This window comes from Perca fluviatilis, chromosome 14 (assembly GCF_010015445.1).
Source record: "Perca fluviatilis chromosome 14, GENO_Pfluv_1.0, whole genome shotgun sequence".
NCBI classification, from domain to species: domain Eukaryota; kingdom Metazoa; phylum Chordata; class Actinopteri; order Perciformes; family Percidae; genus Perca; species Perca fluviatilis.
Window position 1 is genome coordinate 31,997,915 of NC_053125.1, and position 26,435 is coordinate 32,024,349.

Sequence of the window (26,435 nt, forward strand, 5' to 3'; positions counted from 1 at the left end):
AATGAACTCTTTTCAGATATTGATGCATTAATGCAGTTCTGTTTCTGTCTGTCCACTGGGCCTTTTGTCCCTCCAGGGGTGGAGCTGATTTGATTACCCTGCTGACTTCCCGTAAATGAAAGCCTTTCCAGTGAAATGCTCCTCTGGAGAACAGGGTGAAAGCTGCCTCCTGCTGGCTGTCTGACTGCATTACATCATGCTTTCTTTCTTCTCAAAGCCTCAGCACATGATTGGCTCAATGTATGCATCATCAGGTCATCTTTAGTTATTAACACTGGATGCTTTATTGTATATTGCACATGTGTTTTCTTATGTATGTGAGAGAATGACTGTCCCAGGGTTGTAAAGGTAACATCTACCTTAACCCTCCTGTTATCCTCAAATGTACTAACATCTGTTATCAAGGATAACAGGAGGATTAATTAGCTCAGGCCCCACCCACCCAGCACGCTAGGTGACACAAATCAAACACACATGCTGCCATGTTACTTCACCAACAGGTGCATGCTGGTTGTGGCTAACATGCTAAATGCTAACATGCTGATGGATGACCCTCCACTTCACGTTCAGACAGGTGAGTTCAACAACACGCTCTCTGTGATGGATGGTACTGTTCAGAAGAAGGTTGCTAGGAAACGTAGCGTTGTGTGTGTGCCCATATGCACTAAGAACAGACACTCTTTCTGCTGTGTCTGCAGCAGTTGTGGAGTTTATATTGTTTATATATCTATGTTGTTGTCATGCGGCTTAAAGGTATTGAGTAGGATTTTCTTTTTCCGGGTGGATCATCAAAATAACTGGTCCTCCTAGTTGTCAATCAGTCTGGTGATATGTATATGTAAGGCCGTCGTACGTGCTCGTCGCTAGGTAGTTTTCGCTTTCTGCGCATGAGCACTTTCAGGTGTAGGCCTATATGTGTGGTGAGCTACGTTTCAGCCGTTAATGGAAGCGCGCCGTTCTCACCGTTTTCCAGCCCTGGCACAAGTCACGCACCGCGCACACACGGTAAACTAGTGATGGGACGTTTGACACCGAGGCACCGCAGCTTGTATCACTCCCACAAAGCACACTGGTTCGAAACCCAGTGTTGGAGCTTGTATCGAATTAAAATAAGCACGTGACTGATGACGTCCGAAGCTTCGAACGTCACTGAAACTCCGGATGGGTTTGCTGGATTCATGTCGCTGCGTGCGTACCAACGGCCCGTTAGACTTCACTGGAACAACGCAGGTTTATGAGTGTGGCTTGCAATTTATTTGATTAGCCTATTAATGGAAATTAGCCTACTTACATACCTGTACGTAATTCTACATAGCGGGAGAAGGTGGCATTGTTGCTGCAGTTTATTGAATCCATATTTAACCTAATTAAACATACTTACATTCAAATCTTGATCACAGTAGTTTATATATAGTTTATATATTATAATGGTATATCACATCATATAACATTCAAACATAGGTTTTATATTTTTAATTCCGTCATGTCATGTTCATGTCATTTAATTCAAGTTCAGTCATGTCATGCCATATGCATGTGTCCATTCTGTCTCTCCTATGTTCATGTTGAAAGCTTCGTTGGGCTGTGTCAAGTTGATAGCCGCTGTCATTTCTGCTGACCACCAGATGTCACCGTGTTGTCTTCGATGCTTTGATGCTTCGGATCATTTTGCGATACAATCAGGAAGAAGCTTCAGAGGCTTCACAAGGCTTCGTTCGCCCATCACTACGGTAAACATCTCAATTTGTGAAAAAGTGCAAATCTTTTGGAAAGTAGGCTTGTATGAGCCATGCCGACAGCAACTTGTAAACCGTGCACTCTCGTGCACACGTTTAATAGGCGTTCCCTCTCGGGAGCAGGCAGAGGGTTGCGCATGTGCATTTTTTCAAAAAGTACAGAGGGCGGTTCTTTTCTAAAATTCGGGAAAATCCTCCACAATACCTTTTTAATAATCTTAATAATAATGTTTGTAGCACCCACTGTGTGTGTGTCATTTTAGTTGAACTCTCTGAGTTTGGTCTCTGTTGTGTTTTCTGCTGCAGAGTGTTTCTGAAATGAATGAATGAATCGAAATGAATTATCTGTTGGTTTGGACACTCTGTGATGTGTGTGTGTGTTGACATGTTAAAGCACTTTATTTTGTCCCCCCAAACATTACTGTAATATAGTGACGGTTACATTTTAAAATACCTAAATGAAAGAGCCAGCCAACAGAGTGAACTGTGAGCTGAACTGAACATGTGTAAAGAAAGAGAAGGTGCTGTGCTGCCACCTGCTGGCTGTCTGACTCACCTGATATGATGCTTTCATCCTAAGGGAGTTTTACAATGTGCATGTCATTCCCACTCTCAGCAGTGATAGGGAGCTGCCGTTGAAGGTATATATGAAGCTAACATGATATTCAGGGGAAAATAGATTGTAGACGTACAGAAGCACAGATATCTTCTGGCCCGGGACTGAAAGAGTTAATAAAACATAGTTTTGTATCTGTGGTGATAATAGGCCTGTACTATGAATCCAGATCAACATGCCCTGGATTTATTTCAGTTACCCGGCTTCACCTAACATAACAGCCACGGTCCTGCATAAGCTGTGTAACAGCGGCGCACGTGTTCACATAAAAGAGGCGGTGTTTGCACCGTATGGCCAATCGCAAACATGGACAAAACTACTAGAACCGCATATTTTACACAAGAAGAGCAGACCACAATCTTACAAAAATACGAGGAATACCAACATAATCCAGGCAAAAAGACAACACAGTCGCTGCTGCCAAATCAAGGAGGGAAAGCTGGCAGAAAATAGCAGACGCTGTAAGTTACATAACTTATAGATATCACTGTCCCAGGAGCATGACCATAATTACACTTGTGCATTCCGTAATGTTAAACAGAGTTAAACTTTTGTTGCTGTATTATTTTATTTGCAACAGTGGCAAAAGATCATGGGAGCAAATAAAAAATAAATATAAAAACATAATTCAAACCGGTAAGTAGCAGTAGGCAATACTTGCACATATTTTAAGGCCAACAAGTACGAGGCTGAATTGCCTGAGTCAGTCTCTTTTTGTAGGATATTGGTATACATAGGGGCTATAGAACAATGAAATAGCTTGCAGCCAACAGGAAGGAAATGAGGCAGAAGAAGACTAGAGGGGGCCCTCCTCCACAGGGCTTCACTCCTGCTGAGGAGCTGGCCCTCTCCACCAATCAGGGTCGGCCCCTGGTGGAAGGGGGCATTTCTTGAGACCCTGGTGGCAGCAGCTCGGAAACCCAGGCATATGTACAGGGTATGTTTCAAGTAATCTACGTGACCAAGTTCATTCAACAATTATTTATGAATATTGTAGGAGTGAAATGTATTACTGTTGTCTGCAGTGACAGGATATACAGTGGTGTTGCTGCCACCACCCACTGTCGTCCCACTGTGCCATACAGAGGTAACATTAAAACTAATAGTCCTACACCAGTATGTTTGCCATATATGGTTGCTGAACATGGATCACATAGGCCATTTACTTTCTCAGGTGGAGGTCCTAGATGATCACACTGTGTCTGCCTGCTCAGAGAGAGCTTTGGGGGTACACGTTTGAGTTTTTTTTACCACTTGCAACACAGATGGTGAGAGTGTGTGAACGTGTGGCTGTGATTGTAGTGTCTGTAATGACTGACTAATGGTGGTGGTCAGAACATGAGACACAAGTCCTTACACTGACATTATTTTTCTGTGTTCCTAGGAAAGAGAAAAAATATGAGGAGATATTTTGGTCAATATTCTTTTCAACTTTGTGGTCTTTTTCTACGTTTTTGTGGCTTGTGCCAAAGATTTTTTGTTGTGCCTTTGAAACCTTTGTTTGGGTTTTCAACAATTTTTTTTGTTTTACAACTCTTATAGAAGTGAATAAAATATCCAAATTCAATGAAAGTAGTTAAATGATCATTCATTTAAATTGTGAAGAGCTGCAAGAGCATTGTAGGGTACCATCCATGTTGCTTTTTTTTGGTTTGAAATTTTTTGAATTTCATATGCAATAGTGAACATCATGGGGCCTATATTATTTTTAAAATAATATCCACGCACCAAGCTCCACGGGATCTTCTAAGAACGCTGATGCCATTATCATCAAGAATAAATGGGTCAGTGGGCTGTGCTTTTATACTGGTTGATGTCTAATCTCCAACATAACCTCACGAGTAGGTTAGGTGTTCAGCATAAGTTACCATGGCGATTTAACCTGGTAACAAGTGATCCACAGTTGTGATACACAAAACCCTGGGTTGAACCTGAAGTTACCTCGTTAACCCAAATCTTCCTTCGTAGTACAGGCCTCAGTAGGATTTTGGATTTGTTGCAGCGCCCCTGTTTTCTACCATTAAGTGAAGGAGGAAGTTCTCGCATCTATTTCTTTCTATCTTTCTTTTATTTGGAACAGAAAATATAAAAAAACAAGAAGTGTGTTGCAACATACAAAAGGAAAAATGTAATATGTAACAAGTTACAAACAAACGGACAAAGCAGACTTATTTTTCACACTCATTTTTCAGCTCTAAATAGTACCTCTATATATTATGTTTTCTTATATCTTTTGACGAGTAAGGACATAAAAATTGATTCATCCTCTGTATGCATCTGCATCATTTGTCTTTGATCATTAAGATTTACACTAATGTAGAAAAAAATTGTGTTAAAGCCTGAAAATCAGTCGGTGTTCATTGTGGGAGTGTTTTGATTTGGTTTACTGATCCACCGTTTGTGGATCTACTGATCGCCGTGGATTACTTTTTTTTCGTGTAATTGGATTACGGCAAAATACAGATCTTTTATCTTAATGTGTCGTAACGTTTTATGATGTGATTGCGCTTCGTTTCTGTGTTTGGAGAAGCACCTCAACAGACTGGAGGTCCAACACTGATTGTTCACTGTTACATTTTAGTTAAATTTAGGTGTCAGGGTATCCCGCCACCATCTGTCTATTGTGTTCCAAGACAGCCGTGCCGCGATTGGATTTCATAAGGGCAAATTGTTAAGTTGTTACAATGTAATTTAAAATCTGCTTTATTATTATTATCATGCTTATTGTGTTTCCACAACAATGTTAGTGAGTAAATCTACTGAAATGGCCACCACACCATAACAGAGGAGTGGGATGTATAAGATGAGAAAGCAGAGGTTAAATCATGTATGTCATGGCTGTAAAAAGTCATAGAGAAATTATCACCGGTAAGGGGAGGGTCAAGTCTATTTTTACCAAAGATCCCAAAACTTCTCCAGTGGCCCCTGAAATAAATAACGAACAGTCCCTAAAGAATGCAAATGGACTCCCAATTTGAGTCGTTTGTCCTTTTGTACCTATAGCTGCATGAGGCTCACTTATCTTTAATATCATGAATGTAGCGAGGTGTGAGGGTCTCTGGGGACCAGTGATTGGCCGGCTGGACTCCACTGGTTGGTCTGGTGTGATGGTGTTCAGGTCTACCTCAATGAGGAGTAGAGGACTTGTGGGTCTGCTGCAGTGTTGCCAACTCCTCAGTAAGGAAAGTCGCTATTGGCTGTCCTAAAAGTCGCTAGAAGTCGCTAGATGACGTCATACGCTCATTTGCATACAGCTTAGTGGTTGTGTCAGCAAGGTAGATAGAAAAAAAATAGAAATCTTTAGCCAAATAATCACAAATTCAATGCAGGAATTTATTTTACCTTATAATTATTACTTAGGTAGCCTATCTTTGAAGTGAAAAAAGAAAAAGAAAAAAATAAATTCTACAATGGGATTGGAGAAAGATTGATAAATAATTCTCAAAAAGGCTGGGTTGCCCAGGGCCAGGCCAGCTCAGGCGCATTCTCTCCGTCACGTCCCGCTGTCTCTCCTACACCGGCACCCGCCTGTGAGTGCTTTCAGATGGGGGAGGGGCCCACGGCGGCACTCGCTGCTCGTTGAGAAGAGTAAGAACAAGTCTCCAATAACACCACAAAAAGTCGCTAGATTTCTCGCAAAAAGTCGCTAAGGGGGTCTGAAAAGTCGCTAAATATAGCGACAAAGTCGCAAAGTTGGCAACACTGGTCTGCTGGAGGCTCTGACTTACTTTATTATTAGACCCCTCATACAAGGGCGTAAATCCCAGGGGGGTCGGGGGGGTCACGACCCCCCCCCATCTAAGGGTTGTCCCCCCATAGAAATATCATTAAAACAATGCTGAGTATTGTAAATAACATAATGATGTACACTTAAATATCTGTGTAAGCAGTAAAACAATACAAACCCCAAAAAGTGCTTTTTAAGTTTAAAAACATTTTGAGTCCCCCCTCCCTTGCCTCAGAGTGGTTTGGTCCACTGCATGCTTTAGGACAGGGGTCATCAACTAGATTTTTCCAAGGGCCAGAATTTTTCTACGCAGACACTCTGGGGGCCGGACTTTCAAATAAAGAAAATAAAATTAATTTAAACCTAATACGCCTATTTTTGTTCGCAATTTTCACTTTCTTACTGAATTAATGCTATATTTCTTTAGATGTATTAGTGTGAGCAAACTCCTAAAAAACATGGAAACTCCATAATGATAACTGGCTCTTTAACTAGAAAAAGATCTCAGACTAGGAGGCAGTTCACTGAGGAGTGATGGTTAAAGTCTGCAATTATGGAAACATTATTGTAGTATGCAGCATCCTGATTGGTGGAAAATGCTTGCAGAAAGAAACAGTGCTTGTCAGGTAAGAATGTCACTGTCAAAGAGGCTGAAGCATGGAGAAGTCCAGCTTTAATGATGAATGACTGATAAGCAGGCTATGCACTCGTCATGTATGCCTCATTTGCAATGAAAAGATGCTGTTGCAAAGTAATACAACCAGCATCATCATCATCATCAAGAATGAAGAACAGGAACATAACGATTGCGTCATTCACGTGCATATTAAGTAGCCACATGTATTTGTTTTGGTCTTATTATACCTCCATATATTTACCGCTCCAGCGGAGAGTTTGGTTTGTTCAGCCTCCACTGAGGTTTACAAGACTTTGTCCAAATTTCCAGATTCCCGGCAAACTAAGATAAACAGTTAGACTAAAAACCGACACACTCTTAGAAGGGTTGTGTTAAAAAATGACACAAAAGAAATGTTGTTACACATTTTACACATTTTGTGCAAATATCAACATAAAATGTGTAAAAAGCGTAAAAATATCTTAACACAGTGCATGTGTTGGACAATTTAACACAATTGATGTGTTATTTTCAGTCCAACAACAGCCTCACCAAAAACAAGTATCTCAGTAACTGTGTTGGTCCTGTTTTTAAATTAAATTGTAGGCCTGTTTTTATGTTACTCAATTAAATTGTAGGCCTATATCAACTATAAAAGCCAAATGACATGTCCAGTTATTGGTCTTTTCCTTACCCTCATCATAATCTTCATCAAATCACCAATAATATTTCAAGATTTATTTGGCCAACATGCATTAGTTTACAAAATTTGAAAAGAGGTGTATCCTAATGTAATTAAACTGATATTTCTCAATTGTGAGTATGGTATTAGTATAGAAACTAGGCCTATATAAATGATGGGCATTGATAACCCCTAACCACACAAAACATAGTTATAATTTAGACATAAACTAGCAAATAAAATCCTAAAAGTAGAAAAATGAAATAAATGAAAATACACAACAATTAAAATGCAGATAATGACAAAGCCACAACATGAATCTAATCCTGCCCAGCAACGGACGGTATTAGTGCAGCCGGAACAGAAAAAAAACTTTCTTCGCCACAGAGACGAAGACAAAGGAGACAAGATGGAGGCTGCATCGCCTGGTATGTTGTCAGACACGCCGGTAGGTATCCATTACTAGTTCATCTTAATGTAATTTTTCATGTAATGAAAAATATGTCAACGTTATGAAATATGGAATATATGAGGATTTTGGAGTAAGGACCATACAGTTGGTTAGGCAGAAGGTAATCGCTAAATTTAGCTAGCTAACGTTAGCTAGAGAGCCAATGCTAATGCGACCATTCTTGTTAAGTTAGAATTGTTTTTCTTGGTAACGTAACTGTTAGCTAGCTATTTTATTGACATATCAAGTCAATCTGATCATATTTAATTGAGTTTTTATTCAAAGTGTTGTTAATGTTAGTTGTTGGCTGGATTCTCCATTCCACGCAAATCTCATATTCAAGTAAGTTAACATTTAGCTACGCAGGGTTCAATTCCAAATTAGCTTTCTAGCGGGAGGGGCGGGAAAACTGCCATCTTTAGCGTTTCGGGCTTTCCTGATGGAGTTGTATGTATTTTTAAAGTCGATGGTCTCCTCTATAAAACACATCTGGTGTAATGTATTATGTAGGTTAGCTAGTTTCTGACATTTAACTGGCTGGCTGTTCCAAATGTCTCGAGCTAGCTAGCTAATTATACGCGTACCTTGGCTAAATACAGTAACTTAAAGTAATGTTAACTAGCTAATATTCCTGCGGCAGGCTTTAAAAAGCCACACCCGACTGGGGTGTGGCTGTTTAACGTTAACAGTTTAAACAGTTTAAAGTGTCACTGTTTAGTTTTTGCTGAAATCACACGGGTCCAGAGCATGACGCTGCCAGGGACTTCTCACCCAAGCTATAACGCTAACAAGTGTTAAGGTAAATTCGGCATGTATAACGTTATAATACACCAACTAACTAAATACTATTTTAAAGTAACTATCGCACGATAACCTTTACGTTTGTTCAGCATTAACTGTAACATAAAGTAACGTTACTTAAGTTACACCAAACGTCCATTGTGGTTTTAAAGTTTATTTTTGCTGTATTTATTATCAAAAAATTACACCACGTAAAATTAGTTTTGCGAAAGTGGCGCAAGTTACCAGCTCTATTTATAAAGTCGGCATGAAACGTGGTAACGTTAATATAATAACGTTAGGTTAGAAGTTAGCGGTTCAAAAGCGACTCATAACACAGCCATTAATGTGAACGTTAGCTAACGTCTGATAACATCAAGTTGCTGCAGTTGCTCTGCCGTTATCGGAAACCCCGTAACAAGTGGTGCACCTAACAGTTGAGTTGTTACTTTATTTCGCATCTATGAGCCATATGCCCGTTGTATGCTTGTAGCTCCGCTGTGTGTTATTTTAACCAGTAACGTTATTATGTTGAACGCTGGAAACAGTGTGTGTGTGTGTGTGTGTGTCTCGTTAGCCCCAAATATCTCATAAAGCTGGGGAATATTGCACGCTAGTCAATGGAGTGCCCATGCCTTGTGTTACTGCCACAAAACAGGAAGAATTTCTGAGTATGATGTCGCCTCTGCCTTCTCTTATCAGACTTATTAAGCTACCAGCAGTTCTGTGTGAGGTAAAAACTAAGCTTAAGCTACAGTTAGCAGTGTTCTGATATTTATATATTGCGCAGCTGATATGAAATATACATTGGATATAGATGTGAATGTCTGTGTTGACTTTGCAAATTACCTTGCTTATTTAGCTATGTATTACTTTTTCAGCTCACATATGACAACCTGGAATCTATCAAAGTCCTTGTTACCAGTTTTAAAGATGAGAAAGAGACTTGTAAAAAATTCTCTATGTTAACAGTGCCATGGATCTCTAGATCAAAGCCTCGCCCAGCAAACGGGCTGTGTGCTTGATAGATTATTAAAGTATAACACTGATTTCATGGAATATATTGATGTTGACACCAATGTAGACGTAAAGGACTTTGATAGATTCCATGTCTTCATGTCAGCAAGAGGACCCCAGATGGAAACCTGTCTTAGGGAGACTAATCAAAATCAGGTACACTTTGCAATACTACAGTTGCCAAAGGCATCTTTTAAATGCATCACATTGTAGAGGTAATGAATTAAGCATAAATAGATATTCTTTTAGAAATGTACAACTACATTGAGATGAGCATATATTGGGCAGCTGGGTAAGGTGTCGATGAATGACCAGTATGTACTAAAGATAAGAATTAGGCTTCTTGATTAAATGCTTGCCTCTAAGTTCTGTTGAATTTGTTTGTCAAGACCTTCAATATGACTGCAATAAAATGCATCTCTTGTTGCCTCTACTCAGCCTACCACTAACATGGAAGAACACAGTCAGCCCCTCCAGTCACTACTTCAGAAGAAAGCTCCACAGATTCTTACAGAGTATGAGACTACAGGTATCCTGTCAGTGCCATTGAGGAAGCTCCTTGTGAAGACGGTACAGAGATTTGGTGGAGAGGTGGGTTTGGAGGTATCTATTTTTCTTTAACTGTATTTTAATTTTGTAATTAAGTTTCTTGCTGTTTTTACCTTTTATATCTGGTCAATTTGTTTGATGTGTTTTATTGTCTTTGCTCTTGTAAAGGCACTTTGTAACATTGTTTTGAAACGTGGTCTAAAAATTTGATTATTATTGCACCATACCACACTTTGGCATGAATATCTAACTTTAAAAATATTTTTCACTGAAACAAAAACAACCATATACCTGTATCACTGAATGAGGAAGTGGCAATGTTTTTGTCCTATTTTACAGTTACCCTCTTAGTGCAGAGAAGTTGGCTGTAGCGAAAAGCATCATCACCACCTTCCCATCCCTGAGTGTCAGAGTAGAAGGACAAGGGGAAGGATTTGTAAGTAACTGGTTTTTAAGTACTAGTATTTTTATAATGTAATGCCTCCCCACTCTCTTCATCTAATTTAGAATAATAATACTCTGCTGCCAAGCTTCTAACAAACCAAATGCTGCACTCACATTCCTTTTTGATTTTTGACATCATTATACTGGTTCCCAGTTTGTTTTAGAATTGACTTTTTAAATAATATTAATTTCACCATAAGGCTCTAGAATACATTGTTGAACTTACTGTGCTTCAAGAGGTCATCAGAGCAGTGCAGTATCCTTTGTGAGTGTTTAGTAGGTGAAGATAATCGCATATCTATATTTTATGGTAACTTTAATCTCATGATTATTTTTTAGGGTTGATCTTACTGCTCTACAACATATATCTTCCATAGCCTAAAACCACAGCCTTTGTTCTGTTTAAAATAAAATTGCCTAGCAAATGTCTAATCTGTTTGTTTCCACCCACATTCCACTATGGAGAACTGAAAAATTGTTGTTCACTGATATCTTCCCTTTCATTCTCAGGAGCATTACTATGATCCAGTCTCTCACTGTGGATTCCTAGAGACTAAACCACGCAACCTTAGACGCAATCTTGAGCAAGGGCAGAGGCGTTACAGGAAGCGAAAAGTGACCAATGACTGCACTGGACCCGGAAGCCCGATACAACTGAGGATGGGCATGCCAGCAGCACAAATGAGTGGGCCACCTTGATTAAACGGTTTGCCCCTCAGCTGAGAACCTTTCAGCGATCAAGTCAGGCATGGAGAAAACATACACATGTCGCAGATCCTGGATTACTAAGGACTCCCCACTGTTGCCGAAATATTCAACGAAGTACCCACGGGGTTTTGGACATGCCAAGTCTGGTAGGTTGCTTCCTTCCTTGGTGACTGGCTTATTTAGTCCCACTCCTCTCAAATGGGATGAACTCACAAAATGATTGCATGGTTTCTGTGCAGCAAATATAAAACAAAAAGAAACTATTAAATTCCACAGTACCTGCAAAGGGTGACATTCACACCTAACTGTGCTTCACAAAACATCCGGGCTGGGGGGAGGAGGTCAGCGCCCTCTACAATTAAACTTCAACCCATTTAAATAGTAAAAATAAATTCAAAATCAATATATTAATAAATGACATGTTGATGTTTGAAAGTCCCGAGGTTTTGAAATAAATGCAGATATGTAAATGTAATTTAAAAAAACTATTTTCTAATATGTCACCTGTCAATACAGAATCAAATATTCTGGAGACTATTTTGCCGTCAATACACAACCGACGTTGTCTTTGCTGTAATCAAATCAAATCAGAATATATTTATGTTTCATTTTATCAATGGGAAACATCCATGTGTACAGACTGGGCTAGCAGCAGCAGCGCTAGCGTCAGACACCTTCTGGTGTGCAAAGAGATAGGTGTGCAGCACCACATGAATTCAAACGCACCTAATGACAGATGTTTTCAGCTTGCTACGCTACCAGCAAGTGGCCAAAATATAATATAAATACAGCTTTACTTTTCAGTTACCTGATTTAATGCTGTGAGTTTGTTAATATTTGGTAGGTTGATTGTAATGTTTTTTATTCTCCCTGTGTAAGCTGGACTCAGAGTTTGGCAAACCTATAGGCGGAAAGACGGACCTCTTTTTACGAAGATGGGAGGCCAACATCATTCCCAAACTCAAATCAGTGGCTGCCTTGGAACCAAGAGTGTCCTCTCTGTTGAAGGGTATTGAAGAGAAAACTGAAGGTATTTTTCCGTAAACACAAACTCCTAGAAGCCTTGAGTGTGATGCCAGAAAGTAAAAAAAAAAAAACATCAAATTGAGTTGTCTTGTTATTCTGTTCTTACTTGGCTAATTAACAAGTGAATGTTAAAAATATGTCGTTTAGCATTATTTCAAAAGGGGTTATATATTTTAAATTTTGTTCTTCTAATAAATATTTTTGGCTGCCTATATTATTAAATTGTTAGACACCCCTCCTATGGTAAATGGGTAATTTTATTATGTTCATTCATGTTGGCGTGGAGTGATCAATATGGAAAGTGAATTAAAGTCATATGTGCATTTTTCCAGCTTTGTCTGATAAGGAATTATTTTTTCACATAGAAGCCAAATGACATTCTCTCTACCAGTCTCTACCAGAGAGGGCACTAAAGAATTCTTAACGTGACATTAAAAGTAGAGACGACAAGTCATTTCAGTGGCACACTCCATTAATTGCATTTCTGTATTTTAATTTGTTTTTCATTGACAGATGACACGTGCTACACTTTCCTAGTGTTGCTAACACACCTGCTGCCCCCGGTTGGTGCCAGTCGTTGCAGTCTGAGATCTGCAATAACCCACCTGGTTGATTTTACACCAGTATGTATTTAGTAAAGTTCAGATTGCATTTACTCAAAGATAGCCTTTGTCGCAACGTTGCTGATCAATTAACTAACATATCTTTTCTTTACTTCTTTTAAGCCTGGAACAAGTATTGCATCACTTTGCGAGATCCTGCAGCACCATCCACAACTCACCAACCACAGCTGATATGCATCGGTGATCTGAAGTGTACAAACAAGCAGTATGTCATTGTTGCTAAGAATGACAAAGTAACCATTCCTCTGGATGATGGCCTGACGTGTTCTGTGGATAAGCTTTTTAAACTGTACTGGGTGTGTAATTTGTCATACCCAGCACCACTCAGCTCTGTCTTCACCTTCTTTGAGTGTGTCACGACCTGCCATTCTCTACACAAAGGAAAACCAAAGTACTGGAGCTGATTTCACAGCTTAAAGCATGCAAGTAAAGCAAAATGTTCACCTGTCCAAAATGTGGAGAATCTGTGTTCACAGAGGTAAGAAACCTCCTTTGGCATCTTCGTTGAGATACACGCTTGCTTATCCGATGGACAAAACATGACGATTATATGCAGCCAAGCCGCCTGCCCAAGGACATATCATAATTTACACTCATTTTCAAAACATCTCCATAGAGCTCATTCTACACAATCAACAACGTTGTCTCAGTTCAACCCATTTACCAGGGAGGAGCGCGTTGAACAATTTAGTTGAAACTGATGATCCTATTTCGATATTTTTTGAGATGTCCACTGATGCTGTAGCATCAGAGTCAAGGAAACGGTCTGATCTTGGTGACTGTGCAGCCTCTTTTGTGGCCCAAGATGTACGCTCGTCAAATGTGACTTTAACAGATGTGACAAGGAGTGTTAACTGTACAAAGGAGTTGCTTGAGAGAACTGTAGACAGTTTGCAACAGTCAACTTCTCTTTGTTGAGTAGTTTGGATGTACCACATGACAGTGAGGCTGTTCAAGCATTAATGGAGGAGTTTGAACATGCTAAACACATATTTAAAGATGTGGACACACAATATAAAATGAACAAGTACTTCACTGAGAAGTTTTCCCTTTGTTAAACCAAAAGAAATTTTCCTGGGTCACAGGTCTGATACCGTAAGAAAGGATGGTCAGATGAAACAGATTTTTGCAGCAGACACATGTCAGTACATATCCATCATTGAAACTTTAACGTTTCTATTCAAACATAATGATATGCAGGACTTGTTTCTACAGAATAAGAAGAGCACTGATGACAAGATGCTTGATTACTGTGATGGCTCTCAGTTCTCCTCACACCTGTTGTTTAATATGTCCCCTGATGCTCTTCAAATACAACTTTATTTTGATGACTTCGAAACAACAAATCCTTTGGGTTCCAAGACAAAAATACATAAGCTAGAGCTGTGTATTTTACCTTGAAGAATTTCCCAACAGAGTGTAATTCCTCAGCTTCGGAATATTCACCTGTGTCTCTTTTCAACTCAATTGACAGAGAGGTGTAGGGATTTGACAAGATTTTGCAACCACTTCTGGATGACCTAAGATTTCTTGAAAATTCTCGTCTAACAGTGGAGTTAAGAGGTAAAAGCCATCAACTCTATGGCACAGTTTGCCTGTTAACGGCAGATAATTTGGCCATGCATTCACTTTGTGGATACCTTGAAAGTTTTTCTGCAAACAAATTCTGTCAATTTTGCATGATTGGAAAAAAACCGCACAATTTAGATATGATGAGGATGAAGTTGAGCTGCGCACCAAAGACAGTTATCAGCACCATGTCAGCCTAAATGAACCAAGCACAACAGGTGTGAAAGGGGACTCCTGCTTGAATAAGCTTCAGTATTTTCATGTAACAGAGAACATAAGTGTTGATATCATGCGTGATATACTTGAAGGAGTAGCCCCTTTAGAGGTAAAATTAATGCTGCGCCACTTTATTTTTGAGGAGAAGCTGATTACTTTGGAACAGCTGAATGACCGAATTTCAAGTTTTCAGTATGGATATGGAAATGTAAAAACAAACCAAGTGTCATAATGAACTTGAGATCCAATGAGAATGCAGTTAAACAGACGGCATCTCAAATGTGGTGCCTTTTACTGGTCTTGCCCTTCTTATTAGGAGGTCTTGTACAGAGAAAAAGCAACATTGGCATTTATTTATTCTACTTAGGGAAATATGCAGCATCATCTTTGCCCCAGTTGTTACAAATGGGCTTGCTGTATACCTAAAAGAGCTGATAAAAGAGCACCATACTCTCTTCAGACTACTTTATGACAAAAATCTCATTCCAAAACATCATTTTATGATACATTATCCGAGGATGATGATTTTGTTTGGTCCTCTGTCTAAACTTTGGTGCATGCGATTTGAAGCCAAGCACAATCCATTTAAAAGACTAGCACATGCCGTTTGTAACTTTAAAAACGTGTCAAAGACATTGGCTTTCAAACATCAGGTTCAACAGATGTATCACTATAAGCATTGTGATAATATATCTAAGAAAATAGATGTGACCAATGCCTATCTTGTTAGTGTAGGGTCATTGAAAAAAGCTGATGTTTTGTTAGAAAACTTGAGGTTAACCCTTGAAACTGACCTTTCTTTGACCAGTACCATATTTGTGTCTCACAGTGTTGATGTGTATGGCCAGGCTTATAGAACTGGTTCTGTACTGCCACTGAGAACGGACCATAGAGAAGAACGTTTGTTCGGTGAAGTCATTCATATTTTGCCCCAGGCAGTAAATGAGTCGATTCTTATGTTTGTGAGGATCCTAAAAGTCAAGTACTTTGATGACCATTTTATGCCTATGCAGTGCAAAAGAACAAAGAATATGAACTGATAACATTGGCTGAAACTTCAGATTTTCGGCCTTTAGATATTATGACAAGCTTTGACAGCAGTGAGCTGTATTTGAACCCAAGATACAAAATTGTATAGCTTGGATGTTATGTTCACTACACTGTAAATATGTTTTGCCCTTTTTGGTGTAACCTTCCAATTGTTTAATGTTGAAAGCACTGAGATGACAAATGATGCCTATTAATTGTTTTTCAATGCCATGTATTCAACATTATATCAGAATAGACATGGTAAATGTAAGTGCATTGTTTTTATGGTTGTGGACATTTTAACAAGTATTCACAAAACGGTTAGTTAGGCACAAGCTATTTTGTTATATGAAGCACAGTTAGGTGTGCATGTCACCCTTTGCAGGTAACTGTGGAATTACATGTTTTTTGTAAGTTCATTCCATTTGAGAGGAGTGGGATTAATGGATATGGAGTCCCAAAAAAAAAATTGTCTTCACATATGAATTTAGTAATTCAAATAAATGTTTGGTTTAAGTGTAATGTATTACCGATACAGAAACAGATTGAATTACATGATTGTTTTAATGTAAAAGTCTAAATTGCAATCTGTAATAAACGTATACGAACAAATGTACATGTTTCTTTCTTGATTGCACATAAATTGTCTACACAATGTTTTTTAATCATACATTTGTAATTCCACATTAATCCATCAAAACACAAGTAAACACATCTTTGTGTAAAAATAACACATCTTTGTGTTGACCTTTTGACACAATAGATGTGTTAAAGAAACGGACAATGAGTTGTGTCAAATCTGACACAAGATGTGTTGTCCCTGAGCTGATTCAGCACAGTGTGTTAAAATTTAACTCATTATGTGTTGTTTTTAACACATCTGTTCTAAGAGTGCAGCTTTTGTTTTAGCTTGTTTGCAAAAATTCGGTATTTGCAGAGTAGAGCTGTGTTTGCTTAAAACAGCGCGGTGGACTGAGCAGATCGGAATATCGCTTTCTACATGTTGATGCCGGTCTACACAGGTGAGTGCATTGATAAGTATTGACTTTTTACTCACTAAGGTTTTATCGTAGCCTACTTACAGTAACGAGACTAGCGTGAGTTCATCTGCCCCAGCGGCCGTTGGTAGCCTAATCCTCTTTGTATCGTTCCCATTCAGGTGCTGCGTGTTTTAACACGCACACGTCTCGGCTCAGCGGTGTGTGTGTTTTAACGCACACACATCTCGGCTCATCTGTGTGTGTGGAGCTCGGGAATCGCTGTACAAAATCCCAGCATGTGAATAGTGCAGGGGGCTGGGTTTTTGCTCTAAATGTTTGAAATGATATATAACAGAACGCATTTTTTCCTCTTTACATTTTGTGAATTCATGATTATTCTGCGGGCCAGACTAAAAGCTTTGGCGGGCCGGATGTGGCCCGCGGGCCGCCAGTTGACGTTGGCTGCTTTAGGATCTGCGCTACACTCACGGTGACAGTCACATCGGTAGTGACAGGAATGTAGTAAGTAGACGGTTCAAAGCTGTCTTATTCACATTAAACATCAGATTAAGTTTTTCTTTTCTCATATAGAAATTATGCTGAGTAATTAATGAATTAGTCATGACTAAAAAGTTCACTATGTTAGTGTAATATAGTGTAACGTTACCTAGCTTGTTGGATAGAAATGCACCCACTACAACTAACGTTACCACGCTGATAAACCTTACGTTATGTGTGTGAACTTATATTAGGGTTAATTTTGGAGATCTACAGTTGTTCTTTGCTCAATATGAAATTAAGTGGCTGATCAGTTAAGTATATATCCTCTGTCCCAGACATAACCTAATATTTATGTGGAGGACGCAAGATCTTTTTTATTGAATCACGAGAAACACTGAAAAGAAGGATAATGGTACAGTCTCCATGCTACACTAATGATAGTAGCCTATTATAGGAGAACTCCGGGCAATTTTTCCGTTAATCTTGATTGCTATATGTATATGCGTCCGATACAAAAACAAAATGCCATCGGTGCTAGCAACACGGAGCTGCGCAGCTAACGTCGAAGCTCCCATCAGCTAACGACAGTTATGGGGGATAAGATAAGAAGTGCCTTTGTGCTCTTAACAGACACAAATGCAATTAAAATGTCCCTCAGAACAGAACAGTTACATGACAACAAGATGCATTTCGCAACTTAGCCATTGTTTAAATTCACCTACCTCTTAGCCGCAGCGTGCGTCTGGGATGAGTGGCACAGGTAATTAACATCACGCAGTACCATGTATATCTATTTTGGGTGCTGTCGTTGTGAGTATGAGTCTCTGCAGTGGTGAATTGTGGTAGTTTCCTTAGCCAGGCTAGCAGCCCTGACCGGCATCCTTCTCCTTCCTATAGCTCGCCCCTGCTGAGGCCGAAACAAACCAAGCTCCGCTGGTCTGGTGGAGGTCTTCCAGAAGACCGTTCAAGCCTTCGCCGGCGAAAAATTGTATTTTATTTCACCCTCACAAATAGGTAATTGGCACTATAGTGGTTATCACCGTATTAGTGACTATGTAACTACATGGAAACACGGACCAAATTATGTTTATGCCCTGTACAGTAAAAATAGTGTTTTAGACTGCTAGCGGTAGTCCGCTGACAGTCCCGCTGTGAATTCAGCTGTAGCGTGAAAAGGTAAATAACACACTGCAGGTTGGAGGGGCGTAGTGCGTGTGAAAAGTGACGATCGGAGGTGTTCACAAGGGAAGAAGCTTAGAGTAACGTAACTATGGAGAATACAGAAGACATTGAACACATCGAAGAGGCTTTTGAGTTTTTAGTTATGGTCATAACCACTACAGTGCTCAATTACCTATTTGTGAGGGTGAAATAAAATAAAATTTTTCGCCGCGAAGGCTTGAACGGTCTTCTGGAAGACCTCCACCAGACCAGCGGGCGCTTGATGGTTTGTTATCGGCCTCAGCAGGCGAGGGAGGCCACACTACCACACAATTCGCCACTGCAGAGACTCATATTCACCAACGACAGCACCCAAAATGGATATATATGCTACAAATACACATGGAACTGCTGCGTGATGATTATTACCGGAGCCTGGCTGAACACACTCACTCATCCCAGACGGCAGCTAGCAGCTAAGAGGGTAGGTGAATTTAAACAATGGCTAAGTTGCTAAATGCATCTTGTTGTCATGTAAGGGCCCTGTTCATGTTGCACAGACATTTTAATTGCATTTTGTGTCTGTTAAGAGGCACAAAGGCACTCTTTATCTTATGCCCCCATAACTGTCTTTAGCTGAGTGGGAGCTCTCGGCATTAGCTGCAGCAGCTCCGTGTTGCTAGCACCGATTCGGCTCGTTTTTTTTGCTATCGGCAGTACTCATATACATATAGCAATCAAGATCAACAGAAAAATTGCCCGGAGTTCTCCTTTAAGGCTTTCCTCAGTGTACGCATGTCTTCTACGAGTATAATTGTGGCTGTATTATTTGTGTCCCCTTCAAAAATTGCTCTTCAGAAATTTTATGTTTATTGTCCCCCCCTAGTGTTAGATCAGATTTACGCCCTTGCCCTCATACATGTGTAGCTAAGCAGTTCATTTACATTTTTTTTTAGCCATGTAAACAGCTTAGTCAGAATATATATATATATATATATATATATATATAATTTTTTTTTCCAAAATGAGGACAAATAAACTTTTGTAGTTATATCTTTTTATAGGAATAGCTCATTATATTTCCACATTTGGAGGGAAATCCTCTTATTCCATTTCTTTCAGTCTCATTTTCTGTAAGTACATGTGTGCATGTAAAAGTAGTCACTGTTGTTTTGGGTAGTGTGTACACGTGTACCGTGTATAACACCAGTGTGTAACAGTGACTGTAGAGTAACTGTCTCAGTGCTTGAATTATCTTTTTGTCTTTAAGGTGGTCTCTCTATCTCATAAAAAAAATTGGCTCACCCCACACATAGCCTAACAAGGCTATACAATTAAATAGCCTAGGCGTGAGTGGCGCTTTTTTGCAGTATATGTGCACGGTAGGCCTATGCTATAACTTGAGACATGCACACAACAGAGAGATTTTTTTTTTTTACAGAAAAAGATTTGTTTTAATTAATTTCAACATATTGTTGATTGTAATAGTCCATATTTCATTTTAATTTTGCAATATAAAGAAATATACTAAACAATTTAGTCTGAGTGTCATTCTCAATTTCACAGTGAAAGAAAAAGTAACTCATTTGAACCAGACCACCGTCTCTGATATCCTCAAACACAATAATGCATGTAGTCTTTAACACAGGGAAAATGCACTAACTGGCAGAAATGAATAAAGTCATTGCACAGCCAAACTCTGTTCTAGTCTTATAATGTACACATAGTGATAACAACACCTGTGTGTTCAGTCGTGTCATGTGTTGAACCGTGGAAATAAATAGACAAACAATTTTGGAATTTGCACTGATGTTGTCGGTAGCCTATTCACTGAATATTCCGCCATCAGAGAGTGCATTTTATTGCTGACAGGGGTTTCAAAATATCTGAGAACTTTTCTGGAGCTCTGAATGACAGGATAGCCACAGATATTTATATTTAAGATGTATTGGTGGTATTTACCTCAAAAGCATGGTGACTTTGTCGGACTTGTCAAAGTCTACTAGTTAAAGGGAACTACAGTTTAAATGTTCAGTTTTTCTTCTTCTTAACACTTGCTGCTGCTGTGAGAGGTGATAAGAAAACCCACTTCATGTGAAATGGACTTCACGCCCATGGAGCTGCTATAAGCAGACTTCACAAGTCACGATGTGAACATGTCAGGGTGTCACACAGACCATTAATTATTAACACTTACAATATAAATGTGAATCAAAATATAGAACTTAATACTTGCACATTATACTTACATTCATATAACCTCATGTTCATAAACCATCTCAAATTATGCATGCATGTGTATGTATGTATCTCTATGCATGAAAGTATGTATGCATACATGTAACACTGCCAGTCAAAGAGGAAGGAAGAAGAGTTTTACTTGATGCGGATATACACTGAAAAAAAGTCAAGACATCATTTCACCAACAGTTAGGATGGAGGACACATCTCTACTCTGGCTGCTCTGTAAGTAAACGGTGTTTCTGAAAAATATCAGATGGAAGAAATAGGGATCGACAGATACTGTTTTGCAAGGCCGATACCGATTATTAGTAGTTAATGTAACCGATATTTGGAACTGATTTGCATTTACAGTTATGAATGAAAATCTTTAAGTCAAAATTAAGATTTTGGAATGTTACAAACTCCAACACAAAACTTTGTTAAAAATGCTTTAAGCAATTATTTAATAAATGACAAACTTTGAACATAATCCCCAGTAACAAAGTCAGATAGTGTTGTGGGCGGGACATAAAGTCAGACTCAGTGGTGAGTGAATCCGAAGCAAAGGGACAGATACAGAGCTGTAGCGGAGCCAAAGTAGACCACTTTTTAATTCATTAATTTTATCGGTTATTAGGCAAATAAAACGCTGATACAGATCATCTGCAAACTTCCAAGAAACGTCCCGATAATCAGTCTATACCTAGAAAGAAATACAAAATGAAAGGAACTATATCTATAGTCTGGTTTTTACAGTTTACAATTATGATAATGTTATTTTGAAAGATTGTGTAAATGATTTAAAGCCTGTTTTTAGCGTGTTCTTTTCATTTATTATTTAAACTTTGAACCGAACCAAACTCCAACTAACCAAAGTATCCAAAATCTCTTCAGTTCTGATCTCACCGCTGAGCTGCCCAACAAACCAAGGCCCGTAAACAGTTTTCTTGTTTAAAGTACTTTTAGAATGTGTAGAGGGCTATTGTGAGTGTTCAAGTTGATATTTTTCAGCAGTTTATCATTGAGAAGCCAGATGCCTCATTTATCAAAGCAAGCGTAGAAGAAGTTGTCAATATGAAAGCTTTTTTAGAAAATATAACCAGACGGTCTATGCGTTGTCAAAAATAACTGAGGGTGCAGAGGGCTAAGTCAGGAAAACAGGTTAATGTTTCATTCAAACACTTTTCACAGTGTATGAAAGAGCGATCGTCACTAGGATTGGACGGATCGATACTTGCAAGCTACGCATTTGGTATCGATCCCTTTAAAAAAAAATATCGATTATAATATCATATTATACAAAAAATGGGTAGCTGGATCACTTCCAAACGTTTTCAAAGCTTTTGTATGAAGTTTGTGCCGAAAACAGCCCTGAAGCTGGCCCTGGTCACATGACTGTTGGCCACTTCCTTATCATCAATCAGACAGCGATCAGTGGGTCTTTAACGACAGTATCGCTTCACTGTACGGTAACACTGTACATATATATATAATCTGTGGTTTAGTCACCAGCAACAACACGTTTCTCAGTTGTGTTCGAGTAAGTTATGCACCGTAATAACGTTTAAAAAAAACAGCTGAAGACTCCTGAAGTGACGTAATACTTACCTCTCGGCATCTGTGAAAGTGTGTTGCATGTTGTACGTGAGAATTTATATAATAAAATTATAAATAAAAATACAAATAATGAAATAATTGTGTTTTTATGCTAAGCACTTTGATTTGATTTATATATATACATATATAAAAAAACTACAATTGAGTGTTTAGAAAACAGCCAAATGGCTTGTTAGACTAATTTGCTGTTGTTTTGACTTGTAGGCTACTGTTGTGAAAAACAAACTATGTACAAAGAGAAGCATTTTTTATATTATTTCCCATGCATCGTTATTTAAAAACGCAATTTTCTAATTTTGCGGTTGATTAATGTTAATGGCAAAGACTAAAGGGAAAAAAAACGAGGATATTTATGTGTGGGACTTAGTTTGATTTAAAATCACACTGCATAATTAGTTGTTTTGAATGAATGACTTTTTTTTGTCATTTTTGGCACACTTCTACCTCAGCCTATATACTGCACACAGACACTACTCACACATCTCATTCAACCATTTCACAAGTTGAGGAAAGGGTCGTGACATGGGTCAGAGGGTATCAGAGGTCATAAATCAGGGGTATTCAACTAAATTTTAAAAAGGTCCAGTTAGAGAAAATGTTTTGATAGGTCCGGAAGATCATAATGTCTAACAATTTAGTGTTATATATATTTAAATAGCCTAGTAGTTGTATCAACATCTGGATGTAATCAATAACTGACCGTCAAATCAAATTAATTAAGTACAATTCAAAAACTTGTTGACAATATTTATTGTCACGTTACATAGAACGGAACATATATGTATGACTGTAGATATGTATAATGTTCTCGCATTAACTAAATAAAACTAGGGCTGCATTTCAAAAGAATAGAAAATAATTAAATGTGAAAATTGTGCATTTTCAAAAAAAGTGCTTAACTTCAGAAAAATAATATAAAGGGAGGAAAAGTTTGAATTTCCCCTTTTCTGTTTCACATCTTGACTCAACAGTCTCAACCAATTTTACAAATAATGAATCTCAACAGATCTTAACAATTGAACAGTTTTAGAGTATCACTTTCTTCCCCTCATATCCCACTCCCCCATGTTTTTTAAACCTGGGCTTGAATGGAGTCAGGGCCATTCTCATACACATGTGAAGGTGAGCCTGGAACGATATTTAGTTTTAATTATGTTCATTGTGGAGAAAGCTGTCTCACAGTTGTATGTGGAGCCAAACATGGTCAAGATGTATAGGGTATTCCTCAGACCTGGGAAAGCAGTCTCAGGGACCATTTGAAGCCAGAAAGTGGAAGGGTCAGTTCTTACAAACTGCACTTTCAGTCAAAATGGTTGCTGAAGTTTACAATCAGCTTATCAATAAAATCAACAAAGGAAGACAAATCTCTCTGTCCCTGAACCTGTTCCTGCACTGCTGGGAAGGACTGCAGGTCTTCCTTGGACACTTCAAGTTTCCTCTGAAAGGAGCAGGGGCGGATCTACAGGGGGGCAAGGCCCTACAGTGGGGGGGCAGCTGCCCCCCCACTGTAGGGCCTTGCCCCCCCAGCTGCCCCCCTAACTTTGGCATTCAAAAAACTTTGCTAGTAAAAACAAACTGCCACTATGTGCACAGGCTTCTTAAAACATTGAAACAAACAATTAATTTATATTATTTCATAATAAATAATAATTGTAGATGTAATCTTAGCCCCCTGCCCCTCAAATACTTAGCTACGTCCCTGCATCAAACGTGCAGAGCGGCGCACAGTCTGGCTCGCACACAGCGAGTCTGCTGCGGTGTGCTGGCCCTGCATCCCGGCAAAGACTGGAGCGACCGAGGTTGATTAGTTTGATTTCAGTAAAGACAAGAAGAGCATAATACAAAATATTACAAACTGGTTTGAATTCATAACAGAGGGTCGCCGTTTCGGTGGCGTTACGTTACAACACACTACACAGTGCTTGCTGAGACCGATCATTTGTATATGATTAGTTAAGAGGTAGGCTACTATAAAATCCACTTCCTCTCACATATACGCGACATACGGCTGCACAAAATTAAACCAGGCAACATCCTTTATTGTCAAATTGGGAAAACCACAAATACAATGGGATTAAGAAGGCTAGTCTAAACATAACTGATGTGTGCATGTAATAAATCTCGTCTGATGTTATGTTTTTAGGCTACTGTTGCTACAGGGCCATACAGTGTAATGTAATACAAGAATAACAAGAGCTTTTCACATCTTGACTTTTGCAGGCCAGAGTAGCTGGAGATATTAGCTGAAGCCTAAAAGTGGGGATATTGTCAGCCAAGAAAATCCTGAGTAGTGCACAGGAGGAAGAGGAGGAGGGAAATGAAGAAGGAGAAGACAGTAAACTGGAGAGACCAGGCAGGTCAGAGCAGGAGAAGACCACAGAAGGAGATGCAGAAATGAGTAAAAGAGAAGAGGGAAAGGAAGAACTGACAGTGAGGGATGAAGAGGAGGCTGCAGCTTCAGAGAGAGGGACAGAGGCAGAGAGTGATCAGGAGGATGAAGATGACAGAGAGGAAGAGGAGGCTGCAGTTACCCCTGGACCATATGGTTGGTTTATATTCTCCTTACATATAAATTGCAGTACAGTAACATAACATGTCGTGACATGACGTGTTTTCAGTTTTGGGCTATTTCCATTCTGTTGTATATATTATAGGGTTAGATATGTAAATATTTACATATACAACAACAGTTCACTCTTCTCAAGACACTTTACAGATAGAGTAGGTCTAGACCAGTGATTTTCAACCACTGTGCCGCGGCACACTAGTGTGTGATCGTCCTGTGTGCCGTGGGAAATTATCCGATTTTACTTAATTGGTCCAACAAATTTTTTTATTGAGTGACTGCAAATCATTTTCCATTGTTGCGCATCTGTGCCTCAATATGATGACTGGCAGAGAAATTAAATACTATTCTGTGTCAGTAGGTGGCAGTAGCCTATAGCGCAATAATGACCTTGTTGATTTAAGACAATAGAATTACTGCCAGCAGGGCAGTAACTTCGAGCAGACAGCATTTGCTGTGATATATTAATGGCGAGCCGAAAGCGGTCGCGGTGCTGTTTACGTTACACTTCCTCAGAGCCGAGCAGGCACAGCAGTGGTCTCTGTGCCCTGGAGGCTGACTGATAGGCTGAGGTTGTAAGGCAAGGCAACTTTATTTCTACAGCACCTTTTGGTTGTGTCCCTAAAATTTTCAGTTGGGGGCCACTATGCTCCTAATGAAAAAAGTTAGTCTGGAGCCCTGCTGCCACCTTTCGCGCGCATCCCGCAGTGACAGGATGTAAGCAGTAGGGCCGAGATCATCGATGTAAACCTGCAAAAGCGATGGATACATAAAAAAAAAAAAAAAAAAATGCAGATTCTGATTATTAGGCTACAATGTGTCATTTTTGGTTGGTGGTGTGCCGCGGGATTTTTTTAATGTAAAAACTGTGCCGTGGCTCAAAAAAGGTTGAAAACCACTGGTCTAGACCACACTCTTTAAGTTACAAAGACCCAATAATTCTCCCAAGAGCAAGCATTTGGTGCAACAGTGGCGAGGAAAAACTTCCTTTTGGGCAGAAACATCAGACAGATCCAGGGTCTTGGTGGTCTCTGGTTAGATACAGATGGATACAGATATACAGTTACAGAGAATTATGATTCATAATGATGGTAATTATAGTAACAAAAAATAATGGAACTATGACTAGAAATAATAGTTGTAGCAGTTTAGGGCGTAGCAGTTTAGGGCATAGCAGGGCGTTGCGGGGCGTAGTAGGGAATAGCAGTTTACATATGGGGGTTCCCATGTACCGTCTTCCCCTGCCACCCTACCAAGATCTCTCGCTACCCCTTTGCCCCCCCATGTAAAAGTTTCTAGATCTGCCACTGGAAAGGAGCGAACAGCTATCATCAGTTCACAAATTGAATTGTCCTTGCCCTGTAGCCTCAAATTCAGTTCATTCAGATGTGACGTGATATCAACCAAAAAGGCCACATTATCCATCCATTTCTCATTTTCTAAAAAGAGAGAAAACTGTGTTGCCTTCTGACTGCTTAGCTCTGCCAAAAAAGATGCTAATTCCCTCCTGATGGACCAAAAGCGCTCTAGCACCCTGCCTTTGCTGAGCCATCTCACATTGTTGTGCAGCAAAAGATCATCAGCGTTAACATCAACTT

General features: G+C 39.3%; 1 protein-coding gene and 1 long non-coding RNA gene across 3 annotated transcripts in view; both read left to right on the forward strand.

The window, feature by feature from the left end:
* The first annotated feature begins 346 nt into the window (after nt 1-346).
* Nucleotides 347-26,435, forward strand: part of LOC120572827 (low affinity immunoglobulin gamma Fc region receptor II-like) — a 48,180-nt gene continuing 22,091 nt past the window's right edge. The window contains exons 1-2 of one of the 2 annotated variants that reach the window (XM_039822299.1): nt 419-574; nt 20,785-20,897. In XM_039822299.1, coding sequence (XP_039678233.1) covers nt 20,867-20,897 — 31 coding nt within the window. In that variant the 5' untranslated portion in view covers nt 419-574; nt 20,785-20,866. Of the gene's footprint in view, nt 575-20,784; nt 20,898-26,435 lie in introns of both variants that reach the window. The other variant, XM_039822298.1, reaches the window with a different exon arrangement.
* LOC120572978 lies at nt 12,238-13,122 on the forward strand. Its single transcript, XR_005641551.1, has 3 exons — nt 12,238-12,356; nt 12,866-12,975; nt 13,078-13,122. It is a non-coding gene; the product is annotated as an uncharacterized LOC120572978 (long non-coding RNA).